The following is a 19,038-nucleotide window of genomic DNA, read 5'->3' as shown; positions in this document are numbered from 1 at the left end:
CTTCTTCTCCTTAGGCCAACCAAATAAACTTTGCAATTTCATCTCCAATGATCGCCCTTACCATAATGGTGGCATGTCCTTTTCCTTCTTCACGCTACCAATGGGCTTCTAACATTGACAACTTGCCCTTTTGCCTTTTTGTTTTCTTCTTCTTTATCAGCATTTTGGCATTGGAAGAGGATACCAGAAGCACGAAACTAGTAGCCGACTTTATGGACTTTTTCGATAATGTCTAGCATGTTTAGCAATTCTGGACAACATTGTGTCTCCTCTAATTTGTGCAACAGTGTGTTTGCAAGCAATACATTGAGTCCCTCTCAATGCGGGAATACACACTTTGCTCAAGTGATTCTCTTGTGTGAGGGGTTCAAACATTAATTTAAGCACACATTAGTGAAGTGATCAGTCCAAGACCGTAAGATGTGAGTAATTTAAGTTTGTAAGCCTGTGAGACACGCAGCACTTAAAGAGAAGAAAAAAAACATGAAATCAAAGTAAGATATGGGGCCACGTGAAAAGCTGCTTTTACCAAACTTCCCCTTAAATTTATGCAATAATTACTAAAAAAATAAAACCAAGCTTAACTTTTTAAATGGAGACGCGTACCTAAATATTAATCTCTTCCCATTGGTACGAAAACCAATAAATGCAGTCCGTAGTCGGTGAATTGTCCTATCTCAGAAGCTTTATCACTTCCCACACCTGCCCTTTCTTCTCACCTTCCTCTGCTTTTTCCACGTGACGTCAACACAACGCGGTTTCCTTATCCTAATCCGCACTCGTTTTCTCCCTTTATATTTACCACTTCGGTCACCCGTCCATCAACAGTCAGTCATCTGATACGTGAGAGAGAGGGGTAGAGACTGATCTGGGAAGTTTTTGGACATGGGTGGATCGGCAAAACACTCTTTTGTAATCATCAATTCCTTTTCTTTGCCCGCTCCGCCCATTCCAAACATTTCCTCTGCCTCTCTCTATCCCTTGTTTCTCTCACATATGAAAAATTCTTTAAATATTTTTGAGTGGAAAAGTTAAAGGAGTGAGAGGGAAAGGCAGAGAGTGGTGTTGGGAGTCATAGGTATGGGAGTATTGGGCAGTATTATGACCTTTGCTAAATCAAAGGGGCAATTCTTCCCAACACCTCCCATACCCTTGGTTTCTAACCGTTGCTCCCCTTCCCTACTTGTCCTATCTTGGGTTTCTGCTAACTTCCCCACTTTGATTCAGGTTGGTTTTCATCCTTTTATATTTGTGATTATGATTTTCCTCTATAGTTCTTATCATTATTTGGCTCTCCCTTTCCGAAAACTTTTTTGTTTTACGAGATTCATTGTCCTTGCCATGGTCTTCGATGTCGTTGTGATTTTTAAATAATAGCAGTGCTGGAGTTTTCAAGCGTTGTGGAAGCTTGTATCATGTCACATAAACAATGGAAATATTGGAAATTTGGAATCAGAAGATGAAGAAGGGTCCTCAAGTAGGTAAAAGATATAAAAGGGTGTGTAATCCATTATACATCAAACAATGGTAATTTTAGCCATTTCTATGCAAGAGGGGCATAGGGGAAGTGGTTTCAAGTATAGCTCACTTTTAAATTGAATATTAAAGAGTATTTCATCAGAGAATTTATGTATGGCAAATGTCTCTTAAAGTCAGAAGTGAAGGGGGAAAGGGACCCAACTGACAATACAAATCTTGGACACAAATTTTGGGGCAGAGAAGATAAGATTTTGGAGAATGCAACGGAAGTTTTCGTCTTAGTAAGTCAGAAACAAAGACAAAGTGAATGTAATTACATTCCCAAGTTGACTTTAAATCCTTTCAGAATACGAGAGGATACTCCAAGCTTCGAAGGATTATCCAAATTATGTTATAACCAATCAACCACTTAAATTCTTAAAATCATCCGGTCAATTAATCGGTGAAATTTACAAACGCTCTCCAAAATCTACCAACCAAATTTATCACCAAATTATCTCATGCCACAACTCTCTGTTATCGGGATTACTAACTGATTCAATAATTTTTCCTCCAAAACCCCTACAATAAACAGTCTCGGTTCTATTTAGACTCAGGTATCATTTTTCCTTGGTAGTATTTCTTTTGGTCTATTTTTTTCCTTGTAGTTTAGATGTACGTGGAGCTTATATAACCCACTTTCACTTATGCTACGCCAACTGTTGATCACGCAATATTTTCAACCACAAGACAAATTTCACAATCCATCTCAACTTTCTCTAAATTCTATATATTATGCGGTACCTCTATGGAATGTGGATATACAAATGACCCCAAATTTTCTTTGAGGTCTAGAAGTCATGAAGTACTTCTCGTCTATGGATATACAAATGATCCAAAGACAAATGCTCTCTTAACGTTATAATTTATGCTAGTTCGAAATGATAAAATTAAATGATCAAAATTGTTTAAATAAATTTTTGAAATGAGTTTTGATAAATATGAAAATCCCTAAATACTGGAATTTAAAAGTGTGAAAGTGTTTTGGTATGTAAATGGTTTAAAACAAAGTAATTTTCAAAACTAAGCTGTAGGAATCGATCCATAGGTCTTTAGGTGTAACACCCCTAGCCTTGATATTAGCCATATGTGACATTAACCATATGAGGAGTTAAATTATGTTTTTGCTTTATGTGCTTGAAGACTTAAGAAAGGCTTGTGTGTATATAGAGGATGACTTTGAATTTATAATGTATTTGAGGACTTTTGATGATACTTAGAAATAACTAAGTTAATTGATGAGCTAATTTGAACTTTGATGAATATGATTATGCTCATAGGTGGATGACTATGAATATTGGCATAATTGAAGGTCCTTAATGGATTTGTGTATATGTTTGGCACTTACACTTACGTATGACATTTAGCCAAATTCTTGAAAAAATGATTGATGAATCTTCAAGTTTGATGTCTAGATTAAGATTTAATCTTACATTTGAGTATATGTATAAGCATTATGAATTCTAATAGTCATTTTGAAGTGTGACTTAAACAAGAAATGATCTGGGAGTTTAAAACTTGGATTTTGAAGTTTGGAATGTTGAAAATGTTCATTCTTGAGAAAATGTATTGATATATTTACTAATGGGTCCTTAGGGTGGTTTTGAGGGATACGGATGGTGCAAACAGAATAAGGTTCTCGAAAGCGATAATGGCTAAAGATGCCAACATGGCAGAAGTTCTTGCTATTAAGGAAGTCTTTAGGATTTGATTTAGCTCTAGCTAGGTCGGTACTTATGGCTTAGAGGTGGAAAGTGGTTTTAGCAATGCTGTCCAATGGATCCTTGACCCGGAAAAAGCACCTTGGAAGTTAAGAAAGGAGATCATGGGCCTAGAAAGATGGAAAGGGTTAGTTGAGAGGTGGAAAGTCACTAAGATTCCAAGAGAGATCAATGAGATGGTGGATGAACTTACCAAGTCAGGGTTACGTAGGACTGAAGATGTTCTAATAGTCTTGGATTAGGAGGAGGTAGCGTAAGGTATTGTGAGCCACGATTGAGCATGGTTGAATTTGTGTGACCACGCCAAGTCAAGCGAAGGTAAAACTTTTCTAGTCATTTCAGTTTTTATCTTTATGGAATTGTCTTCTATGTTGTAGTTGGAGCTGTTTTTCTTCTTAAAGCTTTTTTGGGGTTGACTCTGTTCCATTTGTAGTGGAGAAAAGGGAATGATGATCTCACAGGAAAAAAGAAAATAAAGGAAAATCAGAAAAAAGAGAAGAAATACAAAAATGGAAAAAAACAAGAAAAAAAAAGTGGGAGAAATTTGATTTTCATTCATGGTGGTTGTGGGTGCAATATCTTTTTTGGGTAATTACTCGTGCAGTCGAGTTTCAAAGGAGCTAAGCGAGGGTAGGGTGTTATTCTATGATTGAGTGGAGTTTTGTTCTCTTTGTCTTCTACTTTCTTTAGTGCATTTTGCTTTTCCATTTAAGGGTTTGGTAGGAAAGGAACAAGGTAACTTATTTGCGCTTTGAACCTTCCCTTGCTTTCTTCTAGTTTCTCTTTCTTTTTTGCTTTAGTTTATTTCAGGAGTTAAAGTAAAAGTGGTGAGTCGAGTGCTTTTCCTTTGTATTTTTAATTCTTGACTTGGTCTTTGTTTTCTTGTGCTTCTCTCTTTTGTTTCGAGGGAGGTTGATTGTATGTATTTGTTTCTTCATTCACCTTATTCTTTTTGTTTGGACCTTAAGGCAAGTGATTGTTTGTAGTTGCTGATTTTGCTTAAGAGAGTCTCCTTGACTCTTAATGTTTTCAAGGTGGGGTGGTTTCTGCTAGGTTTGGACTGTTTTCATTAGCATTCTTTTGGTCCTTGTCACTCTGATGCTATTTTCCAAGAAAGCTTTTATTGGGAAAAAATAATAAAAATAAAAATAAAAGTATAAAAAAGAAGAAAAACGAATAAAGAAGATAAAGGAAAAAGAAGAAAGGAAAAAAGAGAAAAGAATAAAGAAGAAAGAAAAGAAAAGAAAAGAAAGTACAAAAATTAAAAAAAATGGAAATGAAAGAAAAAGATCCTTGAATCCTTTTTTAAGAGAGATGGTACTCTTCCAATATCTCTTTTTGTTTAGTATTTTGTTAGTGTTTTACTCAAAACATATTTTTGGCCTTTACTTAGCGGATGTTTCCCTGAAGACCCGCTTGGTTACCTTTTCCATGGCTGAAAGAAGGAAATTGTATGTTACCAATGAAGGAAGGGGCAGAGAGTGAAGGGAATAAGGGACATGGTTCTCAATGTTAGGAACCATTCTTTGGGGGTGTGATGACGGAGTGGGGAGGGGGAGACAGGGTGTCAGTTGTACAGAATGGAATTGTTGACCTGACCAGGAAAGGTCGTGTATTGCAAAGCGCGGGTTAACCCTTGGGTTGGCATGCGGTGTTGGTTCAAAGGTTGGTCTATGATGCCTTCTTTTGCTGGAAGAGTTTCCTGTTTTTAGGTGGTGATGATTCCATGTTGAACTTTCATGGAGGCGTCTCGAATTGCTAGTCTGCCAGGATGATAGGTCGTCACACCTAAGAAGAGTTTGGTCCTGTCTCCAATGTCTAGTGGCTCCTCTGCAGGATTTTATTTTTGCTTTTGGATTTCGATTGGCTTTCTTGAGGTTCCATTTTTGCTTGAGGATTTCGATAGGTTTTCTTTAGGTTCCATCTTTCAACATGTGGTCTGGGAGTGATTTGGGAAGAGAGGTGTGCTTAGTGTTTCGCTTGGGGCTATTTGTTCTTGCGACAGCCAAGCCTTATTGGAATTTGGGATTGAGAGGCGTGCTTAACGTTCAGAGCAAGTCACTGGGAAAGGGTTGAAAGCTACTTATTGTTTTTAGCTCAGATTAGGGACGATAACACTTTTTGATTTGGGGGAAGTAGTCTGCCTTTGTAAGTGTACATTTACTCTTTTTTGCACAAGCTAAAATCCTTATGTTAGTAGAAGTCTTTAGCAAAAAGGCTGGAGATTTTATATGGCATAGTAGCTTAGTGCCAATAAATTCACTTTTCAAAAAAAAAAAACAGTATCAATACATTCTTGACAGGAAGAACAATAAGAGGCATTTTGTGATTTTTCTATTGATACATCTAAAATGTATCGATAGATTTGAACAAGGAGGACATTATGTGAAATTTGTATTGATAGATTTTTCAATCTATCGATCATTTAAGGCAAAGAGTATTCAACTTGAATTTTATCGAGACATTGCCTCATGTATCGACAAATTTAAAGAAAATTCGTGAAAATATATCCGTACATCCCTAGGCATTTGCAAAAATAAAAAGGACCTAGGGCAGTTCACCAGTTTAAAAATAAAAGAAAAACCTTTCCCATTATTTGCCCTACGAAAACACTAACCCTTTAATGGAATTTGAAGCTCGTCCGGAGTAGATTCGAGCTTGGAAAACCATTATTAAGGTAAGATTACCTTTTTACCAATTGATTTTTGATTTAATCGGTTTGTAAGTTTGAAATCTATTTACTCCAGCTTTGGGGTAACTTTTTCTTGAGTTTGCTAGGAATTTGGAGTTGAGATTGAACAACCTAGTATTAAAGGTAAGGATTTAAGCCTTTTGAATTAAGAATTTGAAACCTAGGTTTTGTATCTAAGAGTGGTGGAACTAAACCTAGTTTGAAATGTTGGAAACTTTTGAAAACGACGAAAAAATTATTATTTTGATTTGTTCAAGGGAGAAATAAAGCTATTGGCATGATGGTGAGTTGGAAAGCCATTGGAGGAAAGAAAGCTCAATTGGTTGTGGAGAAGTCTTCGCTTGTCACTATGAGTGGGGTTTATTATTTGAATAAATGCATATGATGCATGATGCATTGTTAAATGCCTTGCCATGGTACCTAAATGAGAGATATATATATATATATTTATATACACTGCCTAGATGAATATGACTAGGCTAGTTAAATGGTTATATGTGAATCTGTGTATGTGCCTTAAGGTAAGCCACCTAGTGCCACCTGTTTGAGCCTAGACTAGGAGGTCTAGTGAATCTGGTGATGTGAGATTATGATGATGAATGTCTAGGAGTAGTTACTTTAAACAAATAACTTCTTGGAGGATTATGAGTGTTTGATGCCTTTGAGGATGTGAAACTTCAACCTTCATAGACGTGTAGTGGAGGTAGACACGATGACGTGGATTGAGGGTAGTTCTATCATTTTCTTAGTGAGCTCCTAGAAGTGGGTTTTTCTAATATTATTAAGGTCTAAGTAGGCCTAAGGAATAAATGAATGATGTATATAATAATGAAATAAACGAAGAAAATAGAAATAATGATAATTTCCATAATAGGGGCAAAATGATCATTTTGGGTCTCGAGTCTAAATTTCTAAGTTTTCATGAACTCGAGTACCTCTAATCTATTGTGGACCTTTTCTTAGTGTTAAAAGAGTAAAAAGTTTGAGCCAAAGGAAAGTAGAAGGCAAAGTCAACTATGCAATGGTATTTTTATAAATAGGTGAAACTTTAGTCAACCCTAGGAATAAATATTTAATTTTCCAGCAACTTTCTCCTCACTTCCAGTAGCTTCTTCTTCTTATTCTTCCCATCCATTTTCTCAATTCTAAACTTTCCATCTTCCATGGAGGCCACCCTTGAAACCTCCATAACTTTCTCAAATTAACTCCAATTCTCATGCTTTTGTACACTTTTTCATAGGATTCTTTGTGCTCTTTCACTTTTTCACCTTAAAGATCCTCAAAAGTCTTTCCTTTGCACTTTCTCTCACTAGTTGAACATTTTAGAGAGATAAACTCTTCAAATTAGCTTGAGAAAAGCCTTAAAAGAATTTCCCTCTTTAATCTTTACTAAAGGATTCAACTACAAGTTCACCAAGGTGAGTAATGAGTTAGGTTTGATTTTTATGTTGTTGATGAATGGCCAATAATTAGAATTGTGGGTTATTTTATTATTGAAGGTTATTTATTTATTTCTAGTGTGACTAAAGTAGTGCAAACTAATGACTAGTCAAATGGTAATTGGAAACTAGTTAGGAATTACTAGTAAAGTTTGATTTAGGAAACAACTTTTGGAATAATATTTATGTAAATTGAGTTGGTTGTGATGCTATTATATGTGATAGGTTCCAACGAGACCCCACATCTCCACTTAGAGCATTAGTGGAAGTTGGACTCAATTAAAGAATCAACAAAGAAAAGTGAGTGAATTTGCATTTAAAATGTTTTGGGATGAATGCATATGCATTTGAATGAGTCACTTGAAAACTTTTATTTGTCTTTTCTTTAAAACATGCATGGGAACAAGCCTTTGATGAAACGTCCTTACGTTGTGAAATGTGTAATGTGATGAATTCATGTGTTTTTTATATTATGTTGATATGTATGTTATGCCTTGAAAGGTGATATTGTATGATAACTACAATCGTGCATGTGCGGTGTAAGAGTGCACATGAGGGTGATGATGATGAATTGCCATGTGTGGTGTGGGAGTGCACATGATAGTATTAGCTATGTGTGGTGTGGGAGTGCACATGAGCTAGGGTGACGTTGGTAGTTGTATGCGCTGAACCATGTCGACTATTTTGGGGGTGAGTCGAATGTCCTTGATGTATGTTTGAAGTTACATATCGATACATATATAAATATATAAAGTAGATATATAAACTCGTATAAATTCTTGTATACATGTTTACACATAGCATTAGATTTGTTTATAATATATAAACTGCTTTAGGGGTTAGCCAATATATATAAATCGAATATAAATAAGGGCATTACAAAGAACTTCATTTTTGCCGCAGCCAAATTGATTTTTGTCGTGGCGAGAAACTTTCTACCTTTGGAGTTATTGTTCTCGCCGCAGCCAAATTGATTTTCGCCGTGGTGAGAAACTTTCTGCCTTAGGAGTTACTGTTCTCGTCGCAGCAAAATTGATTTCGCCGTAGCGAGAAACTTTCTACCTTGGGGAGTCACTATTCTCGCCGCAGCCAAATTTGATTCTCGCCGTAGTGAGAAACTCTCTGTCTTGTTTGGAAATCTACTATAGTTCTCACTCTTTAACTTCATTGTTGATCATGGATCCTTCAACACTAAGGTATTAAATAATCAAGGGCTGAATTGAGGGGTTTTAACAAGAAATTAAGCTAAATTGCATTATTTTTAACATAAGTGCATCGTGTTTTCTAAAATTTTTCATATCGTTTGCTTATTCCCTTCCTATGTTCACTCACTAAGTTTATACTCACTCTTTTCAACTTCATGTTTTTCAGATTCGGAGGTAGTTGAGACCTAGACTGAGGTGTCCACATATACTCGCCTTTTGGTAGGTACCATGACATTCAGTAGCAGTTCCGTACCCAAAGGCACTCCGCTGGTAGTCAAGGGTCTTTTGCATGTGTACATGTACACTTGATGTAAATTGCTAAGATTTATGTTATAAACAATATATATATATATATATATATATATATATATATATTTTGGATCGATGATGCCACTATGAGTTGGCAATGGATGACATTATTTTGGGATGATAACAATGTAAGTATTTGGTTGCCATAGTATATTACTGAAATACTTATAGTTGNTATAAATAATATATATATATATATATATATATATATATATATATATATTTTGGATCGATGATGCCACTATGAGTTGGCAATGGATGACATTATTTTGGGATGATAACAATGTAAGTATTTGGTTGCCATAGTATATTACTGAAATACTTATAGTTGAGAATTACGAAATGTGGCCTTAGGAATGATGATGTGTGATTGATAGAATAAGGAACAGGATCACATAAAGAGACTTGCTTGGGCTTAATGGGCTGTGCCCATTGGGGCCATCCCTTGGTCATGGCTCAGGATTTGGGCTGTGATAGAGGATAAAGCGCACTTAGAAATGATATTGAGCTAGTCAGTGATTGAAGCTCATTAAGTATAATCTTTGATGTGAAATGGTATATATGTGGTATCAAAGGCATGATGTTCTTAGTTGTGGATTTGTATTCCATCCAACGATGAGAGATTCTAGATGTTGATTTGATTTGAAGTTGAGTGGAGTCCTATCTTTGTGATTTGTTCTCCGTCGGATGCTTTAGCTAAAAGTGTGATTTGATTCTCTACTAGTTACTTAGGCACTAAGCATGATGTGTTCTTCGCCTCATGTTTCAACTTTGAGCATGATCTGATTCTCCACCAATTTCTTAGGAACTATGCGTGATTTGATTCTTCGCTAGTGGCCTCAGCCCTAAGTGTGATTTGAACTCTCCGTCGATCACTTCGGTGTCGTGCGTGATCTGACTCAGTCCGTTGGCCATCGTATGTGATTTGATTTAAGTCCAATGAGGACCACTCAATGATTATGATTTGAATGATGAGTAATATGTTATAAAAATATGATCTTCTAATTATTGAGAAGTAAATGAATATGATTAGTATATGATGACATAACTTCGAAGTAAGTAGAAATGAGTTTGAAATCGATATTAATCTTTGGCAATTATGGTGTGCTTATGGATATTAGTTTTGTAATGGATTTTGTGGTAAGCCTAACTTGATATGCACTACTTATGAAGACAAAATGACGTGAATGTGATTTGTGATGATTTGGGGAATACCCTTTTGAGGTGATTTGATATACCCTAATGTTGGATATGTTTGCTAGAATATTTTGTTGACCTCAAGAATGCATTATACATATGTTTATCTACACTATTATATTTGATTTATATGCCACCCTCATTGAGTATTAGATGACTCACCCATTTATTTGTACCATGTATAGATAAATAGGCTACAGGACTTCCATGGCAAGTGTTGTCTTTTGGACATACAATTTTGGCATCCGAAAGGCATCCTTCGTTTGATATGTCCACTTTGCTGAGTCCTATTTCGGGTTCTTTCGCTTTTGGTTTAGTTTTGAATTATGTTTCATTTCAGAATATGTAGGCAATGTATTGCTAATGTTTTGATTAAGGGTTATATGGTATGAATCCATTCTATTAGCCAACATATGGCTTGTGTATATGTTCAATATTATGTATGAACTAAGTACCAAAAAGGTACCTTTTACATATTCAAACTTAAGTTATATTATGGATATAATTGTTGTATGATCTAATTTGATATGAAAATTTTGAGGCTTGCTTGAGTCTTGTGGGCCCTACCTGTAAGACTCTTGTGTCATCGCGACTCCCTGGTTTGGGTTGTGATAAAGTTGGTATCAAAGCCTAGGTACTAGAGTATCCTAAGTTGTTTTGTGTCTATCATCAAAGTGTTAGAATTAGTGTAGAGTCTTGTTCATGGTTTGTGACTGTAGCACAGGTCATGAGTGAGAGGTTGCATGAATTCCCAAGGTTTTAGTAAGCTAAACCTTTTGGACCATAAATTTTGGAATTTTGAATATGGTGTTACTTCATCTTGGTGCAGGACGTTGCTTAAGACAAGAGCTACCTCAAGGGCAACGGGTGAGCATGATAGCTCGATTGAGCCTATTGTGAGACCACGAGCGTCCTCTCCTCAAAGCCATGGAAGGAATAGAGCCGTAAGATATGCTCGAAATGTGGATTCAGTGCAATGTATCCTAGTGATAGTTTTAAGGGAGCTGGGGACAACCATCTAAGAGGAGGAGGCTGTTGGAATGGCATGAAACTCAGAGATAACAATTATCATACGCAGGGGTAAATAAAAAATTTCAACATACCATGCCATGCCACCACCCATGGATCACCTTGATGGTTTTAATACAAACAAAACTATAAGAGAAGTAATAAAAAAAATAACATTACTTTTACCAAGTGATATGGCTATCATGATGGTACATCTTCCTCGTCCAACCCATGAACACCAAAAAGGGAGCAAAGAATATGGGCCATTCGAATGGTTGGCCTCCAACGATTGCATACACGGTTGCACTTGAACTTTCACAAGTGGGGGCTTTCTCAACTATGCCTTTGTGCTGGCAAGGTGGATAATAACTTGTCTTCCACATAATCACACTCCTCCTAGCCGAACCACAAAGTTGGAAAACTATTTTTCAAGTCACTTAAGAAAGTGTGCGTTGTCAAACCCTGCTTTGTAAAATAATTATGATATTATTCACATGCTCGATAAAATATTTGTATATTGAAGAAGCCCAAGAAATCGACAAAAGACGGTATTACCCCTAGAGGTGCTGTGAAGTTGATTTATACCTCAAGCTCAGTTCAAATGAAAAATTTAAAAGGGATTTAAGAGTTCTGAAACCCCAAAATCTACTTGGAATGGTGATTCGGAGTTCGATGATCAATTTGGAATCAATCAGGAAAATTGACCGGTTATAGGGCAAAATGGTCATATTGCAATATGAGGACAAAATGGGAATTTTTTTTTAAAAAAATATTTTCTTAGACCCATTTGGCATATTTGAGTATGATATGAGTATTGAAGTACAATTGGAAGATTTAGCAGTGAAAATATATGAATTTTCGATATTTTTGAAGTATAGGGGCAAAATGGTAATTTTACCATCCGAGGACGAAATTGAATTTTTTGAGAGAATTTAGATCAAATTTGATTAAATGGAGCATGATATGAGTATAAGGAGTGAAAATTATGCATTTTGGTAATTTTTAAATTTTTGGGGCAAAAATGTAATTTTTCACTTTTACGGGGGCAAAAGTGTAATTTTTAAGAATTTACTCCACCAAAATTTTGAAAAAGTCTAGAAATTTCATGGAAGACATGGATAAGTGAAGAGGATTGAGTGGTAGAAAAAGAAAGTCAAAAAGATGGCTAGAAAAAAATAAAATAATAAAATATTCAAAAGGTAAATAAAATAATAATATTTTATTAAGCCTATTAAAAGGCTTGAAAATTCCAGAATTCTTCATTGGGAGGGTCAGCCAAAACCAGCAGGAGAGAGAGAGAAATAAGAACAAACCCTAGAGTGAGAAAATTCAAAGAAAAAGTGTGATTTTTCAAGGAATCAAGTGTTTAAAGGTATGATTTTTCAAGCTTAGCTTAAGATTTATCATTTCCATGCATTTCTCCTTATTTTCCATGGTTAAATTATGTGTTTTGATGATGGATTCAAATCTGATCATATGGGTTTAGAGAGAGAAAGTTGTTAGATTAATTTGATTTTGAACTATGTTAGTGTTTAGTGTTAGTTTAGCATGTTTATGAGTAAAACAACAAGAAAAATATTCATTTTCTCCATGAATTTCTCTAGGCCGAATCTAGCCAATGGTGTGTGAGGATGAGGTTGACTTTATTTTAAGAGAATTAGATGGAAAAATGATGAATTATGAGGTTGGAAATTAAATGGGAATTTTTGGTGCAAAAAAATTGAAATTTCTACCCACTAGGGGTAAAAGCGTAATTTGTGATCCGAACTGATAAATTGGACCACATTCATAGTCATTGAGGTATTGTGGATATAATTGGATAATTGAAATTGAAATGGATGGAATTGGAGTTGAATTGGAGATTTTAGAAATTTACACCGTGTATAGGCGAGTTAGGTCGGACACTGTGATTAAGCGATTGTCCAAACATTTCACACCCTATCTAGTGCATACGCATGGATAAGAGCCTGAAATAATATATATTGATTTGACACAAATTATTGAATTTTTTTGGTCATGTATTGTGGATAGGTGGTGAGCTATCTGATACGGGTAAAAGACTACACCCGAGGATCGAGAATAGGAGTATATCTACTCCTAGTACAGTGAGTAAACTTACTATCGTCTTAATTATCTAGAGTAGATTTATTTAATTGTGTGATTTTATGGAAAAATGGTTTAATTGGAAAATTATTGTGTTTTATGGTAAAATGGGATTTTATAAAATAATTTTATAAAATTTTTGAAAATTTAATAATGATTTCAAAAATAGAGTAATTGGAGACCTATACTATGATTGTGTTGTTTATCCATGATTTTACATTAAATGGCTTATGATAAATGTGGGTATGACTGGTTATTTTTATGATTTAAAGAATATGTGAACTGCTTTGATTTGCCTTGAATGTGTTAAGTGAGCCATGTCATACTATTGTGATTTTATTGGTTGGTGGATTATAAAGTGGGCACTGCAGTGACGGGGGTTCCGTGGGCCAGCCTAATTAGAGGGGCACGGTTCCCAATTATTGAGCTTACCTCGATTGGAGAGGCGCGTAGGATAACTCCCGAGGTAGGATTTGAGTACACTTCACGCTGGCCACCACGTGAAGTTGGGACTCAGCCAACGCCAAGGAACGGCTGTGTTGTCAGAGGTGAAATGTGTTTGTGTGTGTGACAATAAACAGCCTTGGCGGTCTCGGTAAGATGCCTTCGCGGGGTATCCCCGAGAATGGATTTTTGGCAAGGGCCAAGTTTTTGAAAAGTGCATAAGCCATGTTGAGTAATTGGATGAAATCCAATTATTTATATGGGTTGGGATGAATTATTTTAATTGTCTCCTATTACTCGGCTTTAGATTATTTTGATGATGTCTGTCTACTCACTGGGATTTTATAATCTCACCCCTTCTTCCTATACATTTTTCAGGCTCAGAATAGGCAGTAGACTGTCAATTGCATCGAGAAGTAAATTTCGGAGTTGCATCCTAGAAAGCAAGGTTATAGACTTAAACCTTCTCAGTTATTTGGGGGCCCACGTGTCATTGTAATTTAAATTGCATACTCTAGTTTTCTATATTACAGTATGTATAAATTTATTTTGTTTTTATGTGCAGAAAATTAATTTTTGATGTTTCAAAAATATATATATATAGATATTGTTTTACATTAAAATAGATTATTTTAATTAATATTTTTATTTTATTTTATTATTCAAAAAAAAAAAAAAAAAAAAAAGAGAGAGAGGAATGGAAAAACTGGTACAAAAGCCTTGCGAGGTCTCGAAAGGCGTTCGGGGGAAGAATGTCTATCGAGGCTTCGCGGCGGTTGTCACGGGCTCGATGGGAGTTCCGGGTCGTGACAATTCGATTGGTATCAGAGCTTTTGGTTAACAAAGCATGGTTTTAAAGTTTTTGATTTTTATAGTTATTTTAAGAATTCACACTGACACTGTGTGGCCCCGGGTTGAGTTAAACTAGGTTAAGTTAAGTTGGGTTAGGTAGAGTTGCATGTATGTAGAGTTTGAGATTACTTAAACTTGCCTCGTTTCCTTTTTAGATTACCATGCCTCCTCGACGTGAGCGCCCACTCCCTACTAGATCAGCTAGGAGGGGCAGAGGTCGTCTTAGGCAGGGTCAGCCAGACCTTAGAGGAGAGGAATCGACTGTGTCTCCTTTTCGAGCAACACTTGCTGCTGAACCGGTAGAGATTCCTCCGCCACCTACTGGCATTCCTGCCGTGTCTTCTGAGGTAATCCAGGCAATGGCAGCCTTCTTTACCGCAATGGCTGGTCAAGCTCAGACTAGTCAGGTCCCACCTGTAGTGCCACCAGTTACTCCTTCAGTTCCATTGGCACATGATGTCTCTATTTCTAAAAAGCTGAAGGAGGCTAGACAACTGGGTTGCGTGTCCTTTGTGGGTGAGTTGGACGCCACCGCAGCTAAGGATTGGATTAATCAGGTTTCAGAGACACTCTCTGATATGAGATTGGAGGATGAGATGAAGCTGATAGTGGCTACGAGGTTATTGGAGAAGAGAGCCCGTACATGGTGGAATTCGGTGAAGTCCCGTTCCACTATTCTCCTAACTTGGTCAGACTTTCTGAGGGAATTTGATAGTCAATATTATACCCATTTCCATCAAAAAGAGAAGAAGAGAGAATTTTTGAGTCTGAAGCAGGGGAATTTAACTGTAGAAGAGTATGAGACTCAATTTAACGAGCTGTTGTCTTATGTGCCTGATTTAGTGAGGACTGAACAGGATCAGGCCGATTATTTCGAGGAAGGGCTCCGCAATGAGATAAGAGAGCGAATGACTGTGACAGGTAGGGAGCCCCATAAAGAGGTAGTACAAATGGCCTTAAGGGCTGAGAAGCTCGCAAATGAAAATAGGAGAATGCGAGCTGAGTTGGCAAAAAGGAAAAATCCGAATATGTCCTCCAGTCAGCCACTAAAGAGGAGCAAAGGCTCATTTGATTCAGGGAGTGCTCCTTCTGTTTCGGTAACATCCTCTCGACCATCATTTTCACAAATGCAGCAGAGGCCTCCGAGATTCAGCGGATCTGCAGTGACTACTTCTGAAAAAAGTTTCGGAGGTTTTGATAGATGTAGAGAATGTGGAAGATTTCATGGCGGGGTGTGTTGGGGGCCTTTGCGATGTTTTCATTGTGGCCAGACGGGTCACTTTAGAACTAATTGTCCACAGTTAGGACAGGCCACTGTAGCTGCTCTATCTTCATCAACTCGTACGGACTTGCAGATGAGAGATTCCTCTGGAGCACAACCGAGACAGGGAGTAGCTATTCGGCCTGATGTGGAGAGTAACACCCCAGTATACCCACCTTCCAAACCACTGACTCGTGCGTCAACAAAAGTTTTTACGGTAATGGAAGATGAAGCACGAGTCCAACCTAGAGAAAGTGAATGAAAAGTTAGGTGGAAATGTAAGATAATGATAAGAGATGTAAATACTAAGTTCTGAGAGTGTAAATAAAGCTTTTAAGAATAATATAATAAATGAGTTTATGTAAAATATCGCTATGGAATTTTCTTAATGTATTGTGGAAATTGGAGTTCAGAAATGCATAAGACATGAAAGATGAATCTTTGAGGCATTGATGAGAATGAAAGTGCAACCCCACATGTGTAGGGATTAGTAATATGGGTAACTAAAGTGAAGAATGATCCTGAGTGGTTCAAGATTTAAATTTCATGTATGATGAGTGATGTAGGTAGAGCAACGAAAAGAACATCTCAATAGTTAAAGGATTGTGGAAGACTGCTCAAACGAAGGAGATGACATGAGATGTTGAACATTGGATAAAAGCTAATACCCCTATCTTTTCTTGGAGTTTGATAAGTGAAATTTTGGGGACAAAATTTTTTTTAAGGGGGGTAGTGTTGTCAAACCCTGCTTTGTAAAATAATTATTACGTCATTTACATGCTCGATAGAATGTTTGTATATTTAGGAAGTTCGAGAAATTGTTAAAAGACGATATTGCCCCTAATGGTACCATTGAGTCGATTAAGCCTCGAACTAGTTCAAATAGGAATTTTAAGGTGAAATTAAGAGTTTCACAGTTCAGGGATGACTCAAAATGGTAATTCGGAGTTTGAGGATCAATTTGGAGTCAAACCAAAATTTTCACTATCTAGGGGCAAAATCGTAATTTTTCCACTCACGGATAAATTTTGAGATTTTGAGAGAATTTAGATCACATTTGACAAATTGGAGAATGGTATGAGTATAAGGGATGAAAAATATGTCTATGGGCAATTTTTCAGTTTTTGGGGCAAAAATGTAATTTTTCACTTTACGGGGGTAAAAGTGTAATTTTTAAAAATTTACCCCACCAAAACTTTGGAAAAGTCTAGAAATTTCATGGAAGACATGGATAAGTGAAGAGGATTGAGTGGTAGAAAAAGAAAGTCAAAAAGATGGCTAGAAAAAAATAAAATAATAAAATATTCAAAAGGTAAATAAAATAATAATATTTTATTAAGCCTATTAAAAGGCTTGAAAATTCCAGAATTCTTCATTGGGAGGGTCAGCCAAAACCAGCAGGAGAGAGAGAGAAATAAGAACAAACCCTAGAGTGAGAAAATTCAAAGAAAAAGTGTGATTTTTCAAGGAATCAAGTGTTTAAAGGTATGATTTTTCAAGCTTAGCTTAAGATTTATCATTTCCATGCATTTCTCCTTATTTTCCATGGTTAAATTATGTGTTTTGATGATGGATTCAAATCTGATCATATGGGTTTAGAGAGAGAAAGTTGTTAGATTAATTTGATTTTGAACTATGTTAGTGTTTAGTGTTAGTTTAGCATGTTTATGAGTAAAACAACAAGAAAAATATTCATTTTCTCCATGAATTTCTCTAGGCCGAATCTAGCCAATGGTGTGTGAGGATGAGGTTGACTTTATTTTAAGAGAATTAGATGGAAAAATGATGAATTATGAGGTTGGAAATTAAATGGGAATTTTTGGTGCAAAAAAATTGAAATTTTTACCCACTAGGGGTAAAAGCGTAATTTGTGATCCGAACTGATAAATTGGACCACATTCACAGTCATTGAGGTATTGTGGATATAATTGGATAATTGAAATTGAAATGGATGGAATTGGAGTTGAATTGGAGATTTTAGAAATTTACACCGTGTATAGGCGAGTTAGGTCGGACACTGTGATTAAGCAATTGTCCAAACATTTCACACCCTATCTAGTGCATACGCATGGATAAGAGCCTGAAATAATATATATTGATTTGACACAAATTATTGAATTTTTTGTGTCATGTATTGTGGATAGGTGGTGAGCTATCTGATACGGGTAAAAGACTACACCCGAGGACCGAGAATAGGAGTATATCTACTCCTAGTACAGTGAGTAAACTTACTATCGTCTTAATTATCTAGAGTAGATTTATTTAATTGTGTGATTTTATGGAAAAATGGTTTAATTGGAAAATTATTGTGTTTTATGGGAAAATGGGATTTTATAAAATAATTTTATAAAATTTTTGAAAATTTAATAATGATTTCAAAAATAGAGTAATTGGAGACCTATACTATGATTGTGTTGTTTATCCATGATTTTACATTAAATGGCTTATGATAAATGTGGGTATGACTGGTTATTTTTATGATTTAAAGAATATGTGAACTGCTTTGATTTGCCTTGAATGTGTTAAGTGAGCCATGTCATACTATTGTGATTTTATTGGTTGGTGGATTATAAAGTGGGCACTGCAGTGACGGGGGTTCCGTGGGCCAGCCTAATTAGAGGGGCACGGTTCCCAATTATTGAGCTTACCTCGATTGGAGAGGCGCGTAGGATAACTCCCGAGGTAGGATTTGAGTACACTTCACGCTGGCCACCACGTGAAATTGGGACTCAGCCAACGCCAAGGAACGGCTGTGTTGTCAGAGGTGAAATGTGTTTGTGTGTGTGACAATAAACAGCCTTGGCGGTCTCGGTAAGATGCTTTCGCGAGGTATCCCCGAGAATGGATTTTTGGCAAGAGCCAAGTTTTTGAAAAGTGCATAAGCCATGTTGAGTAATTAGATGAAATCCAATTATTTATATGGGTTGAGATGAATTATTTTAATTGTCTCCTATTACTCGGCTTTAGATTATTTTGATGATGTTTGTCTACTCACTGGGATTTTATAATCTCACCCCTTCTTCCTATACATTTTTCAGGCTCAGAATAGGCAATAGACTGTCAATTGCATCGAGAAGTAAATTTCGGAGTTGCATCCTAGAAAGCAAGGTTATAGACTTAAACCTTCTCAGTTATTTGGGGGCTCACGTGTCATTGTAATTTAAATTGCATACTCCAGTTTTTTTATATTACAGTATGTATAAATTTATTTTGTTTTTATGTGCAAAAAATTAATTTTTGATGTTTCGAAAATATATATATATTGTTTTACATTAAAATAGATTATTTT

The 19,038-nt window shown here is 36.1% G+C and overlaps 1 protein-coding gene and 2 long non-coding RNA genes across 3 annotated transcripts; all 3 read left to right on the top strand.

Moving 5' to 3' along the window:
- On the top strand, positions 12,422 to 14,054 carry LOC108660588. The gene is made up of 3 exons (XR_001926375.1): positions 12,422 to 12,461; positions 13,121 to 13,194; positions 14,015 to 14,054. It is a non-coding gene; the product is annotated as an uncharacterized LOC108660588 (long non-coding RNA).
- LOC108660587 lies at positions 14,051 to 16,198 on the top strand. Its single transcript, XM_018114783.1, has 2 exons — positions 14,051 to 14,084; positions 14,644 to 16,198. Exon 2 carries the CDS (start codon positions 14,650 to 14,652, stop codon positions 16,009 to 16,011), a length of 1,362 nt encoding a protein of 453 aa, XP_017970272.1. The 5' UTR covers positions 14,051 to 14,084; positions 14,644 to 14,649; the 3' UTR covers positions 16,012 to 16,198.
- On the top strand, positions 17,193 to 18,827 carry LOC108660875. The gene is made up of 3 exons (XR_001926573.1): positions 17,193 to 17,234; positions 17,894 to 17,967; positions 18,788 to 18,827. It is a non-coding gene; the product is annotated as an uncharacterized LOC108660875 (long non-coding RNA).

The sequence above is a fragment of the Theobroma cacao genome, chromosome 2 (genome assembly GCF_000208745.1).
Source record: "Theobroma cacao cultivar B97-61/B2 chromosome 2, Criollo_cocoa_genome_V2, whole genome shotgun sequence".
Lineage (NCBI taxonomy): Eukaryota > Viridiplantae > Streptophyta > Magnoliopsida > Malvales > Malvaceae > Theobroma > Theobroma cacao.
This window is presented reverse-complemented; position numbering and strand designations above follow the sequence as displayed.